Here is a 26109-nt window from a genome sequence, read left to right on the forward strand (position 1 = left end):
ATTCTGTGTCTCCCTCTCTCTCTGCCCCTCCCCCGTTCATGCTCTGTCTCTCTCTGTCCCAAAAATAAATAAAAAACGTTGAAAAAAAAATTAAAAAAAAAAAACAAAACATTCCAAGGCTTTTGATAGACATTGCTAAATTGTTTTCCAGAAGGGTTGTATTAATTTCCACTCCTACTAGCAATGAATGAGGGTGCCTGTTTCACCACACCCTCGGCAACACCGAGTGTTATCATTTTCTCAAATCTGGGCTGATTTAGTAGGCAAATATTTACATATTGTTTTAATTTTCATTCCTTTGATGGCTAATGAGAGGGAACATCTTTCCGTATGTTTGTGAATCGTCCATTCCTCTCTCTAGCCTTTCCTTTCCTGCGTCCCTTTCGCTTTTGGAGTCTTCTGAGTTTGTCTTAGGAAGTTACCTAAGATCTCCTGGGACTGCACTTCTGATACACCCTGTAACCCCCGACCCGGCACGGCATGATATGTGCCCCTTCCCTTTCCCAGCCCTGTCCCGCCCTGGAGTGGATGGACTTGCCCACCTCCTGCCCTTCTTCAAGGCCCAGTCAACGCTCCGCTTTCAAAAGCTTACCTTGCTAGCTCCCATCTCTGTCTCTGTCCCTTTCCGCCACATCTGGCACGACCAGGTATTTCCCCATGAGGTTATGCTTATGTTTCCAGAATCATGCAGGGTAGGTGTCTACTGTCTCACTGTACCTTGCCTGCCCCCGGAGCGTGGGTCCCCCCCAGCAAGAGCCTGCACCGAAGATGCGCAAATAAATGCACGTTGAATGGACGTGGCGGAGACCCACCAGCTCTAAGACTCCCCCACTTTCTCTGGCCCCTGCCTGCACCACAGCAGACCCACGCTTCCACTGTGGGAAAAGCCCGGTGGTTTGGTGATGGGCGGGCTTGAGTTTGAATCTTGGCTCCTCCGCTGGTTTAAAGAGACTACATCACCTGCATTGGCTGGGTCTCTGTTTTCTCAGAGGGCAAATGGGATCGTGGTTCTCATCTGGTGGTGGGAGGGTGAAATGAGATAATTTGAAACGAGGGTTTTAAACGCTGCTTGGGACAAACTACACACACACACACACACACACACACACACACAAAAGGAGCTATGACTATCTTTTCACCCTCAATTCGTGTCTCTCCCCTCCATCAGAAAACTTGATTTTTCTAAGATGCCTTCTGGATTAGTTTCCTTTGCCGCTGTGACAAATGACCACACACGCAGCGTCTCAACACAACAGAAACGAATCCTTTCACAGCTCTAGCAAGCAGACGCCCGAAACGGGTTTCACTGGGCCTCAGTCACGATGTCCGCAGGGAGCGTGGGCTCCCTCCAAGGCTCTAAGAGAGAATCTGCGTCCTTCCCTTTTCTTGCTTCGGGAGGCTGCTCCTCTCCTGGCAAGTGGCCTCATCCTCCATGTCCAGAACGCACACTGTGACCTCTGCTCTGTGGTCACGTCTCTTCACGCATCTCTGACCTTTCTGCCAATCTTGTCTGAACCCTTGAGAATACCCTGAGCCCATCCAAATTACCTTCCCATCGCAACTTAATCACAAGTGATGCTGCTCTATATTAACTTAAATTCAGTTCAACGAGCAACTCTGGAGCACCTGTCTTGAGCCAGACAGCATGTAATGTATCACACGGTTTCTTGTAATTTTATGTAAAAGTCGTTCTTTGACCTTGGGCAAGTCATTTGGCTTTTTCAACCTTAGTTTCCTTCAATGCAAAATGAGGAGGGGGCCACAGGGGGAAAAAATGAGAGCTATGAGCAAGCACTTTACAGAGGAGGAAATCCACGCGGGCAAGAAATGTATGAAAAGATGCTTCACCTCATTCATAATCAAGGAAATGCAAATTAAAACAACAATGACAATGTCTGCGTTTGCCTTTGCCTCTCCGAGTAGAGTTCGGCCTTTGAGATGATGTGGGCTCCAGGCTTTCCTCTCTTGGTTGGCCCTACGGACCTTGACCCAGTTGTGTGTTCCAGAAACTCTGCTGGTGGCTTTCTATCAGTCATGCCCACATGATCTCAGAAAATGCCTGAGAGTTGAGATTGCATATTCATTTAAATTAAATCCTCCGAAATGTATGGAGGGGGTAGAGGGATAAAGTATTGGTAAGAAAATAGAGTCACTCCTGGCCAATCTTGCCTGTTTCCAAGAAAAACTTTGTTGTGAAGACAGGGACCCTATGCTAACAGAACTGCCTTCTTCTTCTTCTTCTCCTCCTTCTTCTTCTCCTTCTTCTTCTCCTTCTTCTTCTCCTTCTTCTCCTCCTTCTTCTCCTCCTTCTTCTCCTCCTTCTTCTCCTCCTTCTTCTTCTTCTCCTTCTTCTCCTCCTTCTTCTCCTCCTTCTCCTCCTCCTTCTTCTCCTCCTTCTTCTTCTCCTTCTCCTTCTCCTTCTCCTTCTTCTTCTTCTTCTTCTTCTAGATTTTTTTTTAAGTTTACCACCAATAGTTTGGATCATGACCTGAGCCCAAATCAGAGTCAGACGCTTAACAGACTGAGTCACCCAGGAGCCCCAGAACCAGCCATTTTTATCTGCTCACTCATTTATCTCCATGAGGACAGGGACTTCAACCGTCTCGTTCACTGTATTGCCTGGTACCTAGTAAGTGGTCCAGAAACATTTGTCAAACTGAATGAATGAATTGCATCACTCTGGGTTTGGCTTTCTTATCTGGAAAGCGATAGAGCTGAGTTTAGTGATTGATTGATGGGTTGATTGATTGATCGATACATTCATTCATTCAAAAAAATGTTGATTAAGCTCTTGTATGCCAGTCCCTCGCTAGGTGCCAGATGTATGATGTTGAACAAAACAGGTGACACTTCCCACTGCCCTGGAGCTTCCATCTAACCACAGAGGCAGACATTCACTAATTTTACACAATTAATTTTAAAGGTACGGTTGTGATAAATGTCCCCGAGGAAGACACACAGACTTCTGTGAGAGCGTTTAATCGAGGGAGGCTAAACTTAAAAAATCCAACCACCGTGTCAGAACTGTTGATCCTCAGACATCTCTCCTTGTTTGATGGCCAACCAGATAGCGGTGCCCAGGGTCCAGAGCTCCAGACTGGCTGTAGCAGCTCATAATTCCGAGGTCACTCTCCAAATACACCGTTCCTTTTTCTGCTTTGCACTTTTGCTCAAGCTGTGCTCTCTGGCTGGGGTGCCCACAGTTATCATCTGCAATTTCTCTGTGGTACTGTTCTAGATTTGTTGCCTACAAGACGGGGCTCCAATACCGCTCTCATCACACATTCCAAAGAAATTCTATGTTTCTGGAAAAACACGCTTGGGCCTTTCTTTGTAAGAGTACTTAATACCTTCTGCCTTGTGCAGCTGTGCAAATCCCAGTATGTTACTAGCTGTGAAAACTTGAGCAAGCATTTCATTCTCCAGGCCTGAGTTTCCTCGTCTCTGACATGGGGTGGGGGGGGGGGAGATCAAACCTTTCTTGCAGTCTTGTACAAACTAAATGTGAAAATAAGTATTTCACAGCATCTGGAAAATAGTAAGGGTTAAGCACATGGTTGTTCTCCCTCACTAAGTCCCTTTATGACAGAACTTGATCTTTTTTTTTTTCTTAGAGAGAGAGAGGGAGAACATGATCAAGAATGGGGAAGGGGTGGGGTGCCTGGGTGGCTCAGTCGGTTAAGTGTCGGACTTCGGCTCAGGTCATGATCTCACAGTTTGTGGTTCAAGCCCCGCGTCGGGCTCCGTGCTGACAGCTCGGAGCCTGGAGCCTGCTTCGGATTCTGTGTCTCCCTCTCTCTCTGCCCCTCCCCTGCTCATGCTCTGTTTCTCTCTGTCTCAAAAATAAATAAAAACATTTTTAAAAAATTAAAAAAAAAAAGAATGGAGGAGGGCAGAGGGAGAGGGAGAGAGAGAATCCTAAGCAGGCTCCACACTGTCAGTGCAGAGTCCAACAGGAGGCTCGAACTCATGAACCATGAGATCATGACCTGAGCCCAAACCAGGAGTCAGATGCTTAACCGACTGAACCACCCAGATGCTCCGACAGACTTTGATCTTAAGGGAAATGAAATAAGCAAGGATTGCACGTCGACTGCCTGCCAGCATTATGCTATCTACACATATTTCCTTACTCCTCACAACAGCCGGATCAAGTAGGTATTATAATTGCCCCCATCTTACAGATGAGACAATCGAGGCTCAAGAGAAGGGAAGTGACTTACCCAAGGTCATGCAGTGATAATGGGCAGAGCTGGATCTGAGCCCAGACTATGTGCCTTCAGAGGTCACACTGACCCTGAGTAATTCAGCACAGGTTAGCAGGTCCCCTAGAAGCTACTCTCAAAGTGTATGGCTCTTGTCAGTTTACTTCTGTTTGCCTTATGAGCCTGTAAATTCCTGGAAACAGGGTCTGTGTCTTACTCCTCTTTGTATCTCTGATACTCCCAAAGCGTGCCTTGGAAACAGACATTTCCTGACGGACGAGCAGACGAGTGGATGGATGAGTGGCTAGACGGGCCGACGGGTGGACAGATGGACAGGTGGATGAACCAATGAGCGGATGAACAAAAGAGTCCCCAGATGAAGGGCTTGCACCCCAAACATTCCTCTTCAATAGCTCCCTGCCCCCTTCCCCAGGGACAGCCCGGCTCAGAGCAGAAGACGGAGGGAGACAAGTGGGGGAAAAAATACACTCCACGTGACCACCAAGCCTCTTTCAAAGTGTCATCGTGGTGGATATGACAGATTCCAGCCTCAATAGTCATGCCGGCCTGTTGGATGCCTCCACGGTGAGCAGACTTCCCAGATACCCATTAAGCATGGGACTAGAGCCTGATTCATGCTTCAGCCTTTCCTCCCCCTTTCCCTCCACCGGCACTCACTGCCCCACCCCAATTCTTGGCCATAAGGAGAGAGCCCCCCCCCCCAACATCAGATTCTGTTACCAGAGCCACCAAAGCCCCGGAGAGGGAGAGAGGCCCTGAGGCTGGCTTTGGGCCAGGAAGTGGGTCAAAGGCCACTGCCTCATTATCAAAATAGTAGCGAACCCGAACCCGTCATCATCACCGCACTGAGCTGATAACATCTCTGCCTCCCCACGGTAGATAGATATCATAGATATCCCGGGAGGAAGGGAGGGGACAGGGTGGCATGAATATCTCCAGCCCACGCTCACTTGGGAGGGATGAAGGAGATGATGCATTCAAAGCACTTCACAGGGATGTGGCCCATAGTAAGCGCTCAATAAATGGAAGCCACGATCGTTCGTGCTACCAATGATCGTTAAAGATAATTCACTGCCATTGAGGAAGCACTTCGCTCTGGCTACGTCTGGAATGGTAGCCCATGGTTTTGATCTCGCGGCCATGGCACACCCCATGGGAAACGCCGTGTTTATTTGCAGGCATTTCGGCTGCGGTCCTCGAGTGTTCAGGCGTGAAGTCAGGGGCACCAGCGAGTTTCTTCAAGCCACTTACACTTCCAGAGCCTCCGTTTCCCAAACGTAAAACGTCCTACCTGTGGATGAGTAAATGAGGGCTGGCATCCCTACGCTTGGTGTCGAACGAGAATCCTGAGAATAAGGACACAAGTCCAAATCCCCGTATTTCCAGCAAACAACTCGGGCAGGTCTGACGCAGCGGACCCCAAAACTGCTTCGGGGAACATGGAGTTAAGATTTGTAAACAAGGAGGGGCGCCTGGGTGGCTCAACCTTCGGCTCGGGTCGTGATCTCACGGTTCGTGGGCTCGAGGCCCACGTCGGGCTCTGTGCTGACAGCTCGGAGCCTGGAACCTGCTTCGGATTCTGTGTCTCCCTCTGTCTGCCCCTCCCCTGCTCACACTCTGTCTCTCTCTCTCTCTCTCTCTCTCTCTCTCTCAAAAATAAAATAAACATTAAAAAAAAAAAAAGATTTGTAAACAAGCTTAGCAGTTCTTGGCAGTCGTAAGTGCTCGGTAAAGAACTTGCTGTTACCAGCGGCCTCTGAGCTGTCCCAGAGCTCTCCACTCCCCACCTCTTACATCTGTCGACTTCCTTCAGAATTAAGTCTGAGCCCCTCCAGTGCTCGGCCGCGTCTCCTGCTGCAACGCTGGTGCGGGCCACCTACATTCCGGCGATTGGTTTCCTCTCTTCCACACATGGATCCCCAGAGTCTAGTCCCCACCAGGCAGCCACGCGGATCCTGTTTCTCCAACAGCCAAATCGGATCATGACACTGAAAGCAAAATGCAAACTGCTCGATCTGGCTCCTGCCTGTCTCTCCAAATAGAGCTGGATCTTTCACTCCGCGGCCAGCCACACTAGCCTCCTTTGCTGTTCCTAAAACAGACCAAACTTGTTTCCACCCCAGGACCTTTGCACCTGCTGTTTCCTCTACCTGGATCTAGTCCAAGGGTGGCCTGCGCTCATCACGAAGGCCCCAGTTCAAGGGTTACCTCCTCAAAGAAGGCTTTTATGACCCCTCTCAAATGTTGCCCCCCGACATATTGCATTGTGTTTTTCATAGCACGACCAGAAGTGAACGTTTTATTTTCGGCCTGAAAACTCCACTGAGGGGGAGACTTTGTCTCTTTTGTTCATTTCTGTATGTTCAGTGTCTAGAGAAAGTACCTAGAAAATATTTGTGGATACCATAACTATTTTGCTGAAAGAACGAAGTTATTATTACTGTTTGGTGAGCATATTAACATGTCTGTGGTAGGCGAAGGCAAAAGAGGGATTTCAAAACAGAATGACATCTCCCTTTTCTAAAATTTTATTTCAAAAAGCACACACACACACACACACACACAACCTAAATGAATATATACACATCTATAAGGGATTTATCAATTTTTTGTAAGTTTATTTATTAATTTATTTAATTTTAAGTCATCTCTACACCCAGTGTGGGGCTCGAAATCATGACCCCGGGATCAGGAATTGTGTGCACTTTCAACTGAGCCAGCCAAGCACCCCATGGGATACATCAAAATGTTGAGTTTTTTGTTTACGGTCAAGATGCTTTTCTTTTAAAATTAGAAATAACCTACAAAACACTTTCTATTTTGAAAAAAAAAATGTTAAAAACGTTTTTTAGGGGTGCCTGGGTAGCTCAGTCCATTAAGTGTCCAACTCTTGATTTCAGTTCAGGTCATAATCCCACGGTTGGTTCGTGAGTTTGACCTCCGCGTCGGGCTCTGGCCTGCTTGGGATTCTCTTTCTCTCTCCCTTTCTCTCTGCCCTTTCTGCTCTCTCAAAATAAATAAATGAACTTTAGGGGTGCCTGGGTGGCTCAGTCGGTTAAGCGTCCAACTTGCGCTCAGGTCATGATCTCACGGTACATGGGTTTGAGCCCCGTGTCGGGCTCTGTGCCGACCGCTCGGAGCCTGGAGCCTGCTTCGGATTCTGTGTCTCCCTCTCTCTCTGCCCCTCCCCTGCTCACGCTCTGTCTTTCTCTCTCAAAAATAAACATTAAAAAAAATTTTTAATAGACAAGAAAGCGATGTTGGTGAGATGTAGGGGTATGGGTTTGGGGGACAGATCGCCTAGGGCTTGAACCCTGCCTCTAGCACTTTTAGCTGTGTAACAGCTTTCTTAGTCGCTCTGTGCCTCAGTTTCCTCATCTAGAAAATGGGAGAACTCACACCTACCTCTTATTGGGGTTGTGGAGATTAATGGGATCATCAGTGTGAACCTGCCAGTCCCAATACCTGGCTCTATTGAGAAGGTCTAGTTCTCTGGGGCCCAGTCCAGAAGCCATTATGGAGGCTTCCTCCTCCATAAAACAGGGAATAATCATAATATCTACTCCATTGGGTGGCTCTAGTGACCTTTTAAAAATGTTTATTTATTTGGGCGCCTGAGTGGCTCAGTCAGTTGAGCGCCCGACTTCAGCTCAGGTCATGATCTCATGGTGTGTGAGTTCGAGCCCTGTGTCGGGCTCTGTGCTGACAGCTCGGTGCTGACAGCTCGGAGCCTGGAGCCTGCTTCGGATTCTGTGTCTCCCTCTCTCTCTGCCCCTCTCCTGCTCATGCTCTGTCTCTCTCTCTGCCAAAAAATATTTATTTATAATAAATATTTATTTATTTTTGACAGAGAGAGAGCTAGCTGGGGAGGGGCAGAGGGGGAGAGAGAGAGAGAGAGAGAGAGAGAGAGAGAGAATCTTAAGCAGGCTGCACGCTCAGCATGGAGCTGGACGCGGGGTTCCATCCCATGACCCGGAGATGGTGACTTGAGCCGAAATCAAGAGTCAGACGCTTAACCGAATGAGCCACCCAGGTGCCCCAGTTCTAGTGACTTAAGACAATAATGGATGCACAGTGCTCCACAGGGCACATCCTTGGTGCTTAGTAAACTTTAGGCATCATCATCACCTCTGTGGTGCTAACAAAAGGGTAGGAAGAGTAGAGGTTCTCCAGGGTCATTGCGTCCGGATTCTGGGGCAAGTTTTCCAAATCTCAGTCTCCTCATCTGAGAAATGGAATCATAATAGTACCAAATGGGAGAAAGTATGTAACGCCTTGGCACATTGCCCTGCAGTTAAGCCCTCAGTGCTACACTCTCGAACGCCTGTTTACCGAGTGCCCGCTCGGTCCTAAGCACCTGTCCCCCGGGGGCAGGCGTTGGGCTGATTCTGTATCTGAGGGTCCTTGGCTGACAAACCCTGGCTGTCAACGCTGTACAGTAGAACGACCTACTGTCCCCAGGAAAGCCAGCCGGGCGGGTGGAACGGCCTCTGGCTCGGGGCTCGGGAATGAGCACATCTTGATGATCCCGCGTTTGGCAGACAAGTTTAGAAAGCTGAGGCCCACCTTCAGGGCAGGGCCTGGCCTACGGCCCAGAGGAAGCCCTCGGTCTTGCCGGCGCCCTGAGCGTTCCCTGCTCTGGGCCTCAAAAGGGCTTTCTTCGTGCGGTGACGGCGCAGATAACTGCTTCTGGGCGGCACGTTAGCCGCCAAAGGGCTGCCCCCCGACTTAGCAGCTGGGGAGGCTCTGCTGGGCTGAGCCAGCCGCTGCCCCACAGCCTTGGGCACCCCCCACCCTGCGCTGGCCAGCCCCCACGACGCCAGTACGCTGGCCCAGAAGGCCTGGGGAGAGAGGAACCAGAGCCACGGTGGGGCTGGGAAGCCCCAGATCCCCTGAGGTCTCCTGGCTAAGAGTTTCAAGTTTGTCTGTTCCTCACAGCAACTCTTCCAGGCAGGGATTATTAGCTCCGCTTTGTAGATCAGAAACCGGCTCCAGAGATGTTGATAATGGGTGGCCCGAGGGTCCCCAGCCCAGCTCAATCCCTTCTGGCTGCCCAGCGTGGCCCCCCGCAGGTGTGGCCAGAAGGCGACGAGTAACAGTGCTGAAGCCGCTGTTTGACGTCACTCAGCATTTAGCGAGCCCGGACTGTGATGGACTATGTGATGTGCGCAATGCGCATGCGTTGTCTCACTCGGTCCCAACCTCACGCCCTATTATTAGGCCTCTTGCAGACGAGCAAAACGGAGACCCGTGAAGTTTATTTGCCCCAGAGCGCACAGCTGGTAAGTGGCAGAATCAGAGTCTGGACCCAAATTTCTCTGTCCCCCAAGCCAGGATCTTTCCTTTCCATTTCACACGCTCCTCTGTGTGGCATAGACCCCGGGGAAAACGAGTTTCAGAGTCAGGGATGGTGGTGGCACTGATTGAGGATGGGAGAGAGGGGTTCGGGGAAGAGGGGAAGAATGAAGGCCAGAGGAAGCAAGACAAATGGAGGAATCACTACCCTGTGTTGATTAAGGCAGGTTGCAAGCCTTTTTAAAACTCTTTAAAGTACAGGGGCGCCTGGGCGGCTCAGTCAGTTAAGCATCTGACTTCCGCTCAGGTTGTGAGTTCGAGCCCCTGCATCAGGCTCTGTGCTGACAGCTCAGCGCCTGGAGCCTGCTTTGCTCTGCCCCTGCCCCGCTTGTGCGCACGCTCTCTCTTTCAAAGATAAATTAACATAAAAAAAATTAAACGAAAACTCATTAAACTGTAATATACCTGTAGTCAGAAAAAAGTAATAGACAAAGTGTACGAATCGTGAAGTTTCACACACCGAGCATTGCCATCAGCACCTCAGTGAGGAAGCAGGACCTCTCCAGCGACCCCCTTGCGCCCCCTGCACTGACCACTGTCCTGACTCCTCATCAGTGGGTCACGTCTGTTTTGTTTTGAATGAAATCACGCGCATTCTTCCGTGTCTGGTTTCTTTCATGCAACATCATGTTTGTGTCTAGCAACTGTATTCTTCAACATTTTCTTTGGAACATTTTCAAACATACAGCAAAGTTGAAAGACTTTTCCAGGGAACTCCCACAAATCTACCACCCAGGCCCTACTGTGAACATTTTATTACACTTGCTTTCCTTTCATATCAAGCCATCTCTCTATCCATTCATTACTATGTCTATTTTATTACGCATTTCAAAGTAAATTGCAGACATCGGTCCACTTCCCCTAAGTACGTCAGCTTGCATGTTATTAAGGGGTTTAATATTTGTTCACGTTGTCTGGTGCAAAATTCAGATACGACAAAATGCACACATCTTAAGCACACAGTAAATTGTGATAAACGCACGCACACGGGTCACCCCAAACGCTGTCGGGTTATAGAACATTCCCGTCACCCCCAAAACTTCCCTCGTGCCCCCTCCCAGTCAGTACTCCCTCACCCCACGCCCGTGGGCAACTACTGCCCTGATATTTTTCTACGCTATATTAGTTTTGCCTGTTCTAGAACTTCACATAAATGGAATCATGCAACATTATACCCGTTTGTGTAAGGCGTCTTTCTCTCAGTGTAATGTTTTCGAGATTTATCCAGGTTGTTATACCTACTGGTAATTTGTTCTTTCTATACCACAGTTTATTTAACCCTTCTCCTAGTGATGGCCACCAGGGCTCCTTCTTCCGGAAAAGATGCTGTAAACAGCCTTCTATAAGCCTCTTTGTGCAAGTACTCTTACTCGAGTTAAGAGTACTGATAATACCTGCACTAAGGCGTGGAAGTCTTAAGTATTGGGTCACAGGGTAGGTATATGTTTTGTGTTACAGAAAACTGACGGGCTCTTTGCCAAAGTGGGTTTTATCAATTCATATTATCACCAACGATGAATGAGAGACCCAGTTCCTTCACAGCCTTGTCAACATTTGGTGTTGCCGTCTCTTCACTGCTTCAGGCAGGTACTTTGCATTTCCATGAAAAGGCATCCCTCCCTTCAGGTGGATACAGCTCCTTGCCCAGGCTCACAGCCTAGCAAGCAGAGTACATGCTCTCTTGTGCAGACCACAACCTGCCCAACCGTACACGGCAACCCTGCTTCAGGTCTTCCTGTCCAATGAGAACAATGAATAAGAGCCAACCGTTGGAGCGCCATCTTTATTTTAAAGAAAAATAGCATTCACAGTGGTTGAGATTGGCCTCTGCAGTCAGTCCGGCTGGACTCACACCTCAGCCTCACCACACACCAGCCGGGTGATGATAGACAGATTACTTAACGTTTATAACTCGTTCTCTCTAACCTACTCACAGGTTTGTTGTGAAGATTAATGAGATGAGACACACGAGATGCTTAGCACAGGGGCACCTGGGTCGTTCAGTCGGTTAAGCATCCGACTCTTGATTTCGGTTCAGGTCATGATCTCACGGTTGGTGAGTTCAAGCCCGCATCAGGCTCCGTGCTAATGGTACAGAACCTGCTTGGGATTCTCTCTCTCTCTCTCTCTCTCTCTCTCTCTGCCCTTCCCCTGCTTGTGTGCACTCTCTCTCTCAAAATAAATTTAAAAATTTGGGGGGGGGAATTTTCAATTAGCAACAATCGTGCCTCAGATAAACCTCATTGGCTACGACACTGCCACTGTGCAAAGCTTAAATTTAAAAATTAAGAAGAAAATATGCTCAGCACAGTGCCTGGCACCCAGGAAACACTAGCAAATGTTAGTTCTTTTGTTATTTTTATGTCCGATCAGAAAAGCTACGTCTGTGCTTATTGCAGAAAAGTTAGAAAGTAAGTAAAAGTAGAAAGAAGTTTGAAGTCATCACGACCTCGCCAGCAGCCAAAGATAACCAATATTAATACTTGGTGCATTTTTTCTAGCACTTCTTCTACAGAATCTTTTTCAACACACAGTTGGCATCATACTCTACCCGCAGCGTGATATCCTCTTTCCTAGAATTGACTCTTCGTCATTAGCACCTTCCCCCGTCCTCGCGGATTCTTCGAAGATTCTGCTCTGAAAGGCCGAGTGACGCTCCAGCAACAGTCGTGCCACATCTGGAACGTGTATCCATGTGCAAGGAGATCCAACAGTGGGTTCAGGAGCAACCACCCTTAGACAGCAGCCTTCGTGTCCTTGACCACGTGTGGTGTTGCCTTAGGATGGTTTTAAAGCCGTCGATAAACGTCGCCGGACTGGAGCCACGATGCAAAAACACCCTTTTGCCTATGTCCAAACATAGCAGGATGAGACGGTAAAAAGTTGCGAAGAAAACAAGTGAGACAAGCCACGAATGCGAAAGAGAGCAAGCAAAAGCCCCTCCCTGGTCCCCTCTTCATCCCACCGGTAAACAGCAGTCACTTTGATATACATGCTTCTGGCGCTTTCTGCCATATGTACGTAACCACAGACATAGTGATCCAAGGCTAGGCAGGGGTCCTGGAGCCTGCCCAAAGCTGGGTCCGGTCCTGACTGCCATGCGTGACCACGTGGGACCCCGGGCAAGTTACCTAGCCTTGCCACGTGCCCCGTTTTAGAAGGTCTCGGGCAGTTGTTTCTGCAGTGAGTTTTCTAATGTCTCCAGCACCTACCCCCCACCCCCCACCCATCCTCCGTCAACCTCCGAACGGATACGGAAGATTGGGTGAAAGCCCATTCCTGAAGCCGGGTGGGGGTCCCCTTTGCCCTTTGGACCAGACATTCCTGCTGAGCCGCTTCTCGAAGGCCCCTGGACCACAGGCAAGGTTGGCACCCCTGACGCTTGAAGCAGGGAGACGTGGGTTCACCTGGGCGGACGGGGGATTGCACAAATTGCCTACACGGATGCCTCCCGCCTGGCTCCTCAATGCTCACCCAGGTGGGTGTGGCTACGTGGGGACAGGTGGGACCTCGGCCTCACTTACCACTTGGGGGCCCCAATCATGGTCATCCTGTCCCCATCACGGAGCATGGAGAATGCCATCTAACGCTTTCTCAAAAATGACATCGCCTTCTCCAGCCCAGGGTGTTGTCAAGCTGTGGCTGTGACCACGGGACAGGAGGGCATCTCACAGAACATTAAAAAAAGGCCGCAGTGAGTGACCCCCGCCCCACTTAGGCCTTCGCCAGGAATTGTCAGATGCGCCTTCTGTGTGCACCGCCCCCCGCCCCCCCCCCACCCACCCCCTGCTTCTGTCTGTCACCTCTTGGAGCTGACCTCATTCAATCGCGTGGGGAAAATCAACTGTGTGATTAACGAAAATTGCAAGACACGCTCAGCTTTACCTGGAAACTCTCCAGAGAGCTGCTTCCTCCAGGAGCAGGGAACTGGGCCACATGTTCACTTTATTTACTTCCCTACACATATCTGGCCCACTTTGCACGGTGATTCATTTCAGGAGAGGTGGATCAGATAGGGCAGCACCCAACGCGGAACCCGGCTGGGAACGGATGCTTGAGTCCCGGAATTGCCTTCCCGGTAACCTCGGAAGCCGGCTCTCCTCTTTCCCACTCACACTCGCCCTCTCTCCTACCTGACGAGGCTCCTCGCCAGAAATCCTGAGCCTTTTGCACATTTTGCCACAGGAAAGGGGACTGGCCTTCGGAGGGGCGGGTGACTCAGGTGGAGTCCCCAGGGAGACCCCGCGGGCTCAGAGTGCCACTGTGGAGCCCTAGCAGGTTGAGGACCTCCTGAGGACCCGGTTTCCTCGTCTGCAAAATAGATGCTTCCTCTCGGGGTGCTACCAGTTTCAGCGAAATCACATTGTGGGTTAGCTTGCCTCCTGGGCCTTCACACACGCTGTTCCTTCTTCCGGAGACACGGTTCTTGTCACTCCACCCCAGTCCCAGCCCCTCCGCCTGACGGACACCAACGATACTTTTGGACATAGTTTACACGTTATTTCTTCACCCCCAGTCTAGCCTGCGCCCAGAAATACACAGTCTTTTGCGCTCTTCTTTCCGCCTCAGCTTAAGTACCTCTGGACTCTTTTTAACGCCTGCCTCCTCGGCCCGGACGGGGAGCTTCACAGGGCAAGGCTGGGTCCGCTTGGCTCGACCCCCCCGTCCCCGGCTCCTCACACAGGTCTGACCCATCTCTGGCCCTCAGGAAACACCAACGTCCCTTTCAGAATCAGGAGGCGGCCGGCGGCTCTAAAGCCTCCCATGCCTACGCGGGAGGCCCTTAGACTTGGCATCTTGCGGATCAAGGCCGGGCCAAGGCCAAGGGGACTGTGGCAGAAGCCTTGACGTTCGCTGGGGTGCCTTGCAGCCCTAGGCCCCTGGCCGAGCTCCCCCTAGACCTCGGGGTTCAGTCAGTTCCCCGATTGTGCGGTCAGATTAGGGGCGGGCAGGCCGGGGCAGGCCTCCTCTGAAGCACAGGCCGCTGGGACGGGCAAACCCAGGGCCTCGCCCACGCTGCCCTGCACGCTGAGCGCACACAGGCTGCTACACGCCCGGCGAGACGCGGCGGGCTGCTCGCCCCACACAGTCACAGCCTGTCTCCATTTTGAGGGCAAGGGAAACCCCTGAGGTACAGTGTGGCCCCTTGAGCCCCCCACGCCACAGACACACCGGGTAGACACGCACGCTGACAGATGCCCCTGTGCGCCCACCCTCCACTCAGAGAAAACTGGGGGGGGCCGGGCCCAGCCCTCTGCTGTGGGTTTTCACGGGCCCAAACAGTCCTGGGTTTACGAGCTGAGGAGGGTGGTAATCCTGATAAGCATGGCCCCGTGCCACAGGAAGCTGCTCGTCTGTGTGCCCTGGGGAGCTACATGGAGTGTGAGAATCATGCCAGCGGTAGCCGCCACCGAGGCTGGCTTTTGTCAAAGGCTCGCCGTGTGCCAGGCACTGCGTTAGGCCCTTGGGACACAGCGAGGAGATGAGCCAGACCTAAGAAGTTCTGGCCTCGTGCAGCCGATGGCTGGAGAGGACAGACGATAAATGGGATAAATGGCATGGCTTCCAGCAAAGGTTGGAAGGCAGCCGGTGCTGTGGAAGGAGAAGAAAATAGGAAAGAAGTGTGGGGCTGGGCAGGGGATCTCTGAGCTGCTGCACGGCGGTGATCAGGAAAGGCCTCCCGGAGAAGGGGACCGGGGATCATCTCCCGGCACCATGTTAACAAGCTCTTGGATGGGGCGTCTGGGTGGCGCAGTCGGTTGAGCGTCCGACTTCAGCCAGGTCACGATCTCGCGGTCCGGGAGTTCGAGCCCCGCGTCGGGCTCTGGGCTGATGGCTCAGAGCCTGGAGCCTGCTTCCGATTCTGTGTCTCCCTCTCTCTCTGCCCCTCGCCCGTTCATGCTCTGTCTCTCTCTGTCCCAAAAATAAAATAAATAAATAAATAAATAAATAAACGTTGAAAAAAAAAAAGGTGGACTTTAAGAAAAAAAAAAAACAAGCTCTTGGAGTCATTACACTCGCCATCCCCATTTTATGGAGAGGGAACTGAGGCTCCGAGGGTCTCCCTGATATCCAGGCGCTAACCTGCCGTGAGACCCTGTCCCCTTGCCCCCTTGCGTGGTGGCCCCAGCCTGCCAGGCCCCTGCGGGACCCTGGGCTGTGCTCAGACCCCACCTGCTGGGTTGGCCCAAAGAGAGCAGCTGCTGAGTGTCCTAGGGCCCGGCACTCCTGCCCGGCAGACCTGTTTGGGCTGGACAGCCCAGCCCCTGAAAAAGTTCTTTTGTGTTTTCTCAAAGGGCCTCACAGAGGGTTAAACGCCCTCACATTAGTGCTAATTTTGGGGCTGACTGTCCTATTCAGCCAGTGACAAAGCCAGGTGTTTGCACAAGGGCGTGAGGAATGGGACCACACGCACTGCCAGGAGCACGGCTCTGTGCCCTCCGCCCCCTGCCTCCCAGGCACCTGTTTCTGTCCCAGTAAGTAACCGGAGCTCTGTTTCTGGCTCTGCCCCACATCTGCACCAGCCTTCGCCCAGCTCTCCCAGTGGAAGAGACCTCTGGGAAGGACTGGGAGCCCCACCTACAAACGGGCCCAGAGGACCTTGATTTGGCTGCAACCCCCTCATTGGCCACGAACAAAAATGTTTGTAATAGGGGCGCCTGGGTGGCTCAGTCGGTTTAAGTGGCCGACTTCGGCTCAGGTCATGATCTCGCGGTCCGTGAGTTCGAGCCCCGCGTCGGGCTCTGTGCTGACAGCTCGGAGCCTGGAGCCTGTTTCAGATTCTGTTGTCTCCCTCTCTCTCTGCCCCTCCCCCGTTCATGCTCTGACTCTCTCTGTCTCAAAAATAAATAAACGTTAAAAAAAATTTTAAAAAATGTTTGTAATAATGAAAAATGAAGACACCCTAAATGACCATCTAAGGGAGAAATAGCTTAATAAATGAGAGAATACACCACAGATATTTAGAATGAGTGAGGCAGGTCTGTAGGGACCAAAACACAGAAAGTAGCACACAGCCTGCTGTTATATGAGAAAGGGAAATTGCACAATTAAATAGACAGTAGTCCTCCCATGTAGGTTAATTGAAAAACAACCTAAAAGAGGGGCACATGTCTTTGGATATGGTTGTAAACATATATATGAGTCTGATTTAAGGATTTAGAAATCAGTTCACTTTGGTCAGAAAAATCATAAAACATTAAAATTTTTTTTTTTAATTTTTTAACGTTTATGTTTGAGAGAGAGTAGGGGAGGGGCAGAGAGAGAGAGAGGGAGACCCAGAATCGGAAGCAGGCTCCAGGCTCCGAGCCGCCTGCACAGAGCCTGACGCGGGGCTCGAACTCACGAACTGTGAGATCGTGACCGGAGCCGAAGTCAAGACGCTCAACCGACTGAGCCACCCAGGCGCCCCTGAAATGTTTTTTTTTTTTTTTTTTTTAAGAGTCTGGAAACAAAACATCAAACTATGAACGGGGAGGGGTATGGATGGGGAAATAAAAGTGGACTTTCAATGTTTCATTGAATTTTCTTCTGAATTATTAAAAAGTTTTTAAAGAATGAGACTACACGTATACATATGTATTTCTGTATGTATATGTCTCTCGGGGGCGGGGGGCTGGGGAGAGAAGCACGTTCAACAAAGAACTCCCATTTTGTTATATACAGTGGCTTCTCATCATTTGTGATGGTTCTGTTCCGAAGTCCCTACAGGCGAACGTTCCCGCAAGCCTCTGATCACGTTTTCATCAACTGATCAATCTGTAACCTTGTTTTGCATGTTTCTGTTTAAATGCACCTTATTTAATATAATTGCTGATTTATTCACATTGACCTCACAGCCGATCTCTCCCTCTCTCTCTCTCTTGTTCTCTCTCTCCGCCCCTCCCCCACCCACGCATGTGCGCACCCTCTTTCCTCTCTCAAAATCAATAAATAAAACTCAACAAAACAAAACAAACCCGAAACAGAAGGTGGAGCGTCACCTTGTTTATCGTCAACTGGGAATGTGTGTGTTGGGCAGTTCGTATCCCCCCCCCCCCCCCCACTGGACGCGTGTCCAAAAAACGACCACAAAGGTGCCTCGGGTGCTGACTGGGGGTTGCGAATAAATCTTGCAAGCTGGCTACCCCACACACACAGACTCTGCGAATAATGAGGGTCGACTGTCCGTTCTTCAGCCTTCTTCCACCGCAAGCTCCGGGTACCCGTGTCAGGCCGCTGGGGGGGCCTGCGTGACCTTGGCTATGTCAGTATCTGAGCTCGGTGTTCTCTCTGTACCACGCGGTGCCTGACGACTTTTTGGTAGGTCTTCAAAATTCGAAAAGACGACCACCGTTGTTACCGCCACCCCACGCCCCTGCGTCTGTGCCCTGCGGGGAGGGGGACGTTCACCTGAGGGTTGGAGAAGTTTGTCTGCCTCAGAGCACCGGGCTCACATCCTTGGCACGCACGCTCTTTGCCCAACCTTCCCCTCTCTGGCTGTCCCGCCAAAACCCAGACGACCATCTGAATGTCGAAGTTGCGGTCACCTCCGGTGCGGCAGTGTGGCCCTGGGGCTCCGCTCAGCTCCTTGGGATTCCCCTGAGGACGCTCAGCCCAGGTCCCACTGGGTGATGGTTTAACGGTCCAGATACTCGGGCCCCGGGGCCAGAAGAGCCCCTCACCTGGCAGTCGGTACTTCCCCGGGCTCAGCATGGGGCCCGGCAGAGATGGGCCTGTGATCGCCGAGCCGGGCAGAGACGGGCGCCCTGTGAACGCCGAGTGGAAGAAATAGGGACCGGGAGTGAACAGAACTTCCCACCACAAAACTCCCATCACGAGCAGAAATCAGTGAGCCCGTGGAGAATAGATCCAAAGTAGTGCTTGTCATCAGCGTGCGCTTCGTAAGTGTTATCCAATGTTACTGATATTTTTGGCTCAATCTAGTGTATCTCAAATCCTAAATGGCCCCCGATACATTGTGCACTCTAATAAAACCACGAATAAAAAGCCTGGGAGCAGAGCGGGGATTACAATTTTTCATTTAAAAATTAAAACTGAGCCTGGGTGGCTCCGTGGGTTAGGCTTCAGCTCGTCCTTTCAGCTCAGGTCATGATCTCACCGTTGATGAGATCGAGCCCCGCTTCTGGCTCTGCGCTGACCTCGTGGAGCCTGCTTGGATTCTCTCTCTCCCTCTCTCCCTGCCCCTACCCCACCCTCCCCCCTCTCAAAAATAAATAAATAAACATTCAAAAAGATTTATACAGGGGCGCCTGGGTGGCTCAGTCGGTTGAGCAGCCGACTTCAGGTCATGATCTCGCGGTTCATGAGTTTGAGCCCCACGTCGGGGAAGCCTGCTTCAGATTCTGTGTCTCCCTCTCTCTCTCCCCTCCCCCCGCCCCCAAAATAAATAAACGTTAGAAAAATTTTAAAAAGATTTCTTCCAAAAAAGAAACTTTTAATATTGAAGAGATTAAACACAGTATAGGGAAAAAAGAAGGAAGCAGTGAACATTTAGCGCCCCTTATGTACTTGCGAAGAGGGACAGGAAAGGAGGTAGCAGAACGCCTGACAAATAACCAAACAATCCAGTGAAATGACACCTGAATCGGACGGAGACATCGGAGCCCTCCTCCTCTGACCACAGCTGGAAAGGGCAAGCAGTGAAATGAGCCAGGGGATATGTAACAGGCACTCGCACGACAGGTGCAACTGCGATGCGATCGGTTCTGTGCTGTGTCTTTTGAGTGTGTGAACCAATTGTCAGCTCCACACCAGTCCTAGAAGTATTACTGACCCCATCTTACAGAGGAGCAGACTGAGGCTCCAAAGAAGCAAAGCAGATTGCCCAAGGTCACAGGGGCCGGATAGCGGGCGATTGAACTTGAATCCACACGGCTGGCTCTAGACCCTGCCCTCCTAGCCACTACGGGCCACTGTCCCTCTGGCTGTGATTGTTCTTGTCCCTCAGAGGCACTTCCAGGTGGTGGACATCCCATAGGGTGATGATAACACGAGGCTTGTCGGGACCACGCCCAGATTCCGCCGCCCAGATCACTGGGTCCGGGCTCCCCTTGCTTGCCTCTTTCCCATTTCTCTGCCTCCCGTTCCAACAGACCTTTCCAGTCTTATCTCCTTCCCCTTCTTCCCCTTTCCACCGACTCGACTCGGTGCCCCAGCCCAGCCCAGCTGCTCCTGTTCTCCAGTCACACCCCGTGCATTCCTGTCTCCAGGCCTTTCCCGTTGCTGTTCCTTCCTCAGCCCAGAATGTGTTCTCCCACCCCTGTCCGCTGGAGTCCTCCCCACGTCCCAAGTCAAACTTTGGGGCCACCTTGCTCGCGAAGCCTCCCTGGCTGTGCTGGGTGGAATGTGTCACACCTTGCCAGCCTCTCGATCGGCCCCAAAGCCTGTCCCCCCACGGCCACAGCCCACCCTAAAGAATTCTCATTGACCGGCAGCCTGGGCCGCACGTTTGCACCCCTATCCCACCACAGATGTGGGGGTGCCGGAGAGCAGGGAGCTTTGTATAGCTCATGTCTCTGTCCCCACAGCCTCACCCAGCATTTGCATGGTAAACAGAAGTACTTCCGGCCCTGCAGGTGCAATGAATATCTTGACGGCAAAAGTAGTGACAGTTTCAAATCATCTGTTCTATGGATCCGTGCTCTGTGACTTATTTGCCCCATGAGTCTCTGGGTGCCGTGAGTTCGTGTTGTCAGCCATTAGGCTGTTGATGGCACGATGGTGTTCCCAAATCTTCAGTTCCAGGGCTCCTTGGGGCTCCCTCAACGTACACCATTTTTCATCACACCTTTACCACGCTGTTCCCTCCATCGGGAATGCTTTTCCCCGCCACAGTTGCTCAGAGAATCCAATCCTTGCAAACTGGGTTTAAATGTCCCCTCCTCGGAGAAGCCTCGCCTGACCACTCAGCACCCTCTTTTGTCCCCAGAGCTACCATTTCTTTTGAGTTCCCGACACACTTCACACCTACCTGGGTGGCGGGTAAGCTTGCTGTACACTACAGTGGATCTGTCTGTATGTCTGTCCCCTGATGGCTTTTTAGGCCAGGGACACGTCATATCATCTCTGTGTCCTCAGGATCAAAGATCGTAATGTTCAAGCGTTTTTAGGCGTGGACCTCTCTCTCCAAAAGAAAATCTATGAGCATCTTGATATAAAACAGGTTCAAGGAAAACAGTTCCTGGGGCGGTGGGTAGACACCCCTGCCTGTGTGGTCACCTCAGACCCTGCCTGGGACCCTCCCTTGGAGCCCCTGAGCTTCTACAAAAGTCTAAAAGCCCCTGACTCAGCACCATGCTGGGAACAAGGTCACTGCTCAACAGATACTTTTTAAATGACTTGAAGAGCAAACCCCTTCGTGACCCAAGGAATGAATTCCTTGGAGGAGAATTTCGGACACCTTGATTGCAAGGAGGGGTGCACCAAGCCTTTGGGTCAGGAGACAGGGGTTAAGGTCTGAGCCCGATTGCTGTCTGGCTGGCAGGACCTCACCTCCCTGGACCTCATTTGTCTCATCCATAAAATGAGAACGGTAACACCTCAGCAGGGCTCTGGGTTTGTGATTATTCCCAGGGGCAGGGCTGTCTAACCACCCCTTCCCCTGCCCATCATTCATGTCCACTGAAGTCCGGATGGTTGGCCAGTCTGGTATAAAGATGGGAGCGTGGGCTTTGGCACTAGATCCCGGCTCTGACATCGACTAGCACGGTGAGCCTCAGTTTGTGCATCTGCCAAATGGGGATAAAATAGTAGCTCAGAGGCAGTAAGCATGTGGCCAGGTCCAGAATGTTCTACCCTCAGGCCTGAGGCCTCACTTTCTAGCCCTGCGACCTTGAGCAGGTTAGGTTACTTAACCTCTTGGAAAGTTTCCCCATCTATACAAAGGGGCCCATAGTAATTGCTACATGGGAGCAACTGATACCACCCCCCATGGGGCTGTTGTCAGGATTAAATTAATTTATCTAAAATGTGCTTAGCCCATGGGGCGCCTGGGTGGCTCAGTCGGTTGAGCGTCCGACTTCGGCTCAGGTCATGATCTCACGGTCCGTGAGTTCGAGCCCCTCGTCGGGCCCTGTGCGGACAGCTCAGAGCCTGGAGCCTGTTTTGGATTCTGTGTGGCTCTCTCTCTGACCCTCCCGTTCATGCTCTGTCTCTCCCTGTCTCAAAAATAAATAAAACGTTAAAAAAAATTTTTTTTTAATAATAAATAAATAAATAATAAATAAATAAAATGTGCTTAGTCCAGAGCCCGGTACGTGAGAGTTCGCTTGACAAGAGCTGATATTTAATATGAATTCAGTTCGAATTCAGCATGTTGCATATGAGCTTTGGGGGAAAACACACACACAAAACCCAAAAAACAGAAGATGGGCAGAAACTCCAGGGCTTTGGATCTCCCTCTGTAACCTCCTGTGAAAGGGACAGAGGCAGCTTCTCTGGTAGGGTGGGGGTGCCCCACGGTGTGCTTCGGGGCGTGTCCTGCTGCCTGACTCAGAGAAAAGCACCCCCTCCCACCTGTCCCCCACCCGTCTCCCGCGGCACCCTGCGCCTGCCCATCCGTGTGGTGATCAGACCTGACCCTGGAGAGCTGCAAAGATCCTATCACTGCCCCAGGGCTAGGGGTGGCAGGAGCGGTTATAATTACGGGTTTCATCGAAATTGTGGCTATGATGAGCCCCGCTTTCCACGGCTCCTCTAAGAGCTCTGCCTGGGCCCTCCCCAACCCCTCCCACCTGGGTGCTGCCAGAAGCCGGCACTCCCCCAGGGAGCTAAGCACTGTATTCGAAGTATCTCATTTAATGCTCACAAAAGCTATTGTCTCTCCCCGCCCCCGTCCCATTTTACAGAGGAGGAAACTGAGGCTCAGGGAGGCAAAGCGATTCGCCCCAAAGCAAGTGGCCAAGACAGGCTCCAAGGTGCTTCTGGCTCATGGCCCGTGATCTTAACCTCCACCCCAGGCTGCATCTGGAACAGTGCCAAAATCTGCTTGTAATCGTACAATTCGGAAACTGGGCTCTAGAACCCAACTGCCCTGGGTTTGAGTCTAGGCTGTGACGTTGTGTGATCCTGGGCGGTCACACCGCCTCTCTGAGCCTGGATTCCCCCCCCCCCCCCCCCCCCCCATCCCCCGGCTTGGATGTGAGAACTATGTGAGAAAACATAGGTATCTGTAAATGCCTGGAATAGAGAAGGGTCCGGTCAGGGTCAGATACCCTTCCTTCGCTGTTGTTAGTGTTAAGGTTTATTGATGAAGAGTCTGCATAGATACAGTCATCAGGGTGTGAAGAAACCTCTTGGTATCAGACGTGCCACATGTGACATTCCCAATTTTCTCCAGATTCTGAGTCATGAAAACGTGGATTGAGTCACGGGGTTTCCATTTTGCTTATATTAAGCCATCAAATTGTGGGATCTTTAACAGAATCTTTGGTGGAAAGCAAATGAAACAGATTCCTCCCCCGCCCCCCCATTTGCTGTGTGAGTGGATCCCAGTCAGTCAACGTCTCTGATCCCAGAGTGTCTCTCTCTAGCTGAATGTGTTTCCTTTGCCTGGAGGCTTGTAGCGACCATGGTGCGGAGCCTGGAGCTCTGGGAGGGAACGGGTTTTAGAAGCCCTAGGTTGGGGCGCCTGGGTGGCTCAGTCGGTTAAGCGTCCGACTTCAGCTCAGGTCACGATCTCGCAGTCTGTGAGTTCGAGCCCTGCATTGGGCTCTGGGCTGATGGCTCAGAGCCTGGAGCCTGTTTCAGATTCTGTGTCTCCCTCTCTCTCTGCCCCTCCCCTGTTCATGCTCTGTCTCTATCTGTCCCAGAAATAAATAAACGTTAAAAAAAAATTTTTTTTTGAAAAAGAAGAAGCCCTAGGTAGTCCTGTCCCTTGTTTCCTGTTTCCTGTCCCTTGTTTCCTGTGATAAATGACTGAGAGACAAAGATGCCCAATAGGGACAGGGAAAGGGAGGGGGTGTCATTTACTGCTCTGGGAGCACCTCTCTAAGACACAGCTTGGAGTTCTAACCATCTCCGGTGACCCACTTCACTCTGTGGCCCAGAGCAAGTATCACTCTGGCTTTCAGTGACTGTGCCGTGATCACTTGTCTCAGACTTACTCACGTCTCCGGCGAGGCAGGAAGGAAACACCGTGCCTGGCATTAGGCAATCCCCAGGACCGGGCAGGATTCCATTAACCCCAGAAGTGAACCTTGGGTTCCCATCTGCCAGGTCCCACCCGCGCCGAGGCTGGGGCTTTATCCTAATTTACGAGCTTCTCCATTTTGCCTGTTATTATGTCCCTCTTATTCATGAGCAGGCTTAGGACATTCAGGATTTCCTTAATTAGCGTTTCCTCCTTCCTGAGCATTCTGTCTTAGGATCTTTATAGGTCATTTACGACCTCGCAAAGTTTGACATTGTCCCAGGCAACTCTGGTTTCTTCGCTGGGAAGGACAAGGGACAGGTTGAGAGAAATGGGCAGCTCATCTCAGTGGGCAGGTGGGAGCCGCTTCAGCTCAGGTCAAGGGCAGCCTCTTAATCGCCAAAGGCCGTAAGCTCACCACGTCCGGTCACTGGAGGACAGACACCATGCAGACAACCGGCCCAGAGCGGAGGTTTTGTACGTACGCTCTTTAAAAATCCAGAGGGCCAGAAACTGGTCTCCAAAGACAGCAAGTTCCTATCACCTTCCCCACTTTTTTTTTTTTTTTTTTTTCCGAGCTTCTAGTTCTGCGAGGTGCTTTCTCCCGAGGCCCTTTTCCCCCAGCCTCAAGCTCTCTCGGGCTGAGGTGGGCAGGGGAAGGGCCAGAGGTGAGATACAGTCCCAGTCGACACAAGCACCTTTCTTTTCGTTCTGCCGTGTTGGACACACGGGCACGCTTAATAAAACAGGTGGCTGATCCGAAGTGCTGATTCGGCCACGCCCCCTCCCTTTCATCTTGGGCTGTGAGTGTTTAACAGCCACGCTTAACAAGAAGAAATGGAATTTATCTCCTTAATAAGCCACCCTGAAGTCACTGGGCTTAATCATGTTCATCTCCCAGGAGGCTGCGGGGATCATTTCTGGTTTTAGTAATAATTCACCTAGTGTGCTGCACAACGATCCCTATGGTCATTTAAAACAACAGCAAACACTCGGGGCGCCTGGGTGGCTCAGTCGGTGAAGCGCCAGACTTTGGGTCAGGTCGGGATCTCACAGTTCGCGGGTTTGAGCCCCGCGTCGGGCTCTGCGCTGACAGCTCGGAGCCTGGAGCCTGCCTCGGATTCTGTGGCTCCCTCTCTCTCTCTCTGCCCCTCTCCCCCCTCAAAATAAATAAACATTAAACAACAACACAGAAACCCCATTGATACGGGTCTTTTGAAAAAAGCAAGTTTATAAAACATAGCACCTTGTGTGCAATTCTGGTTTTGTTGGGGAACGTCCACTTGTGGACGGGAGAATAGTTTGGAGGGTTTAAAATATCAGCACTGGATGGTGAGGTAACGTGGTTTTTTAATTTTCGGGTATTTACTGCCTCTCGAGATTTTGATAAATTCCTTCCACAAACATACATTATACTCGAGAGTCAAGAAAAAAGTAACCCCCAGGATATCCCTCAAACTTGAGCTTGGCTCAAACAGTCTCGGGGACTCAGACCAAAAGAAAAATCTAGATGTCGTAACTAATTTCTGCTTTTATATCCCCTTCCTCAATTCAGGCCCACCTCCCCGCAAGGCCCAGGAGTTGAAGCTCGGGAGAAATGATCACTCATCATTTGTGTTCGACTCAGTAGCACATTTTCCCCCCTAGTTCTGGCTTCTTCCCACAGTGAGAGCTGTCACAGAGGCACGCAGGGGTGGGAGCGGCTGTGTTTCCACAACCCTCAAATGTTTGGTTTCTCCCAGCCTGTGCTTTATCCTGAAGGCCGGGGGTTAGAACTACCGTTCACTTCTCTGAGGGAGGGTGTTGAGAGGAATTTGCCGGTTCAACCTGGGTTGAGGCAACCAGACCTCGAGTGTGGAACTTCTCGCAGCCTTTCGGGGGGCAGTGTTCTCGGCAGAAGCCGGGACGGGCAAGGCCTCAGATAGGGGCTTCGGGTACTAACTCTCTTCAGCTTCCTTGAGAACAGCCTGATTCCCTCCCCGCCTGAAGTTAAGCCTGGAAAGTTCCATCCCCCTGATTGGAGGAAGAAGAGGGGTTTACAAAAACGCCCTGGAAGATGAGGAGGAGGGCAATAGGCCGTTTGGGAGTCAAACGACATTTGTGGCTGATGAAGGCTGATTTTGAACCCCAGGTGGTAGTTTCCCGTGGGATGGGGAGAAACGGCGAGTGGGCTGACTGCTGGGGCCTGCTCCTGCGATGGCTGTGCCTAGGCCTCCCTTCTGCCCCGCAGCTGCCATTTCAGATGTGAGGCTGCAAGCTTCTGAGGGGGGGCCACCTCCCGGGAGATTACGCACCCTGCAGGAAGGCTCCAGTGAGGAGGAAGGCCGGGCGAGAGGGGGTACCCAAATGAACATCAGGTCCACGGTGGGCACTCAGTAAATGAATGAACCCCGGGAA

General features: G+C 51.3%; 1 protein-coding gene and 1 pseudogene across 1 annotated transcript in view; one reads left to right on the forward strand and one right to left on the reverse strand.

The window, feature by feature from the left end:
* The first annotated feature begins 4739 nt into the window (after positions 1–4739).
* Positions 4740–26109, forward strand: part of GRHL3 (grainyhead like transcription factor 3) — a 44276-nt gene continuing 22906 nt past the window's right edge. Inside the window, exon 1 of the mRNA XM_030328035.2 lies at positions 4740–4790. Within this exon, the coding sequence (XP_030183895.1) occupies positions 4740–4790 (51 nt within the window). The remainder of the gene's footprint in view (positions 4791–26109) is intronic.
* LOC115522482 lies at positions 11751–11854 on the reverse strand (annotated as a pseudogene).

This window comes from Lynx canadensis, chromosome C1 (genome assembly GCF_007474595.2).
Source record: "Lynx canadensis isolate LIC74 chromosome C1, mLynCan4.pri.v2, whole genome shotgun sequence".
Taxonomy (NCBI): domain Eukaryota; kingdom Metazoa; phylum Chordata; class Mammalia; order Carnivora; family Felidae; genus Lynx; species Lynx canadensis.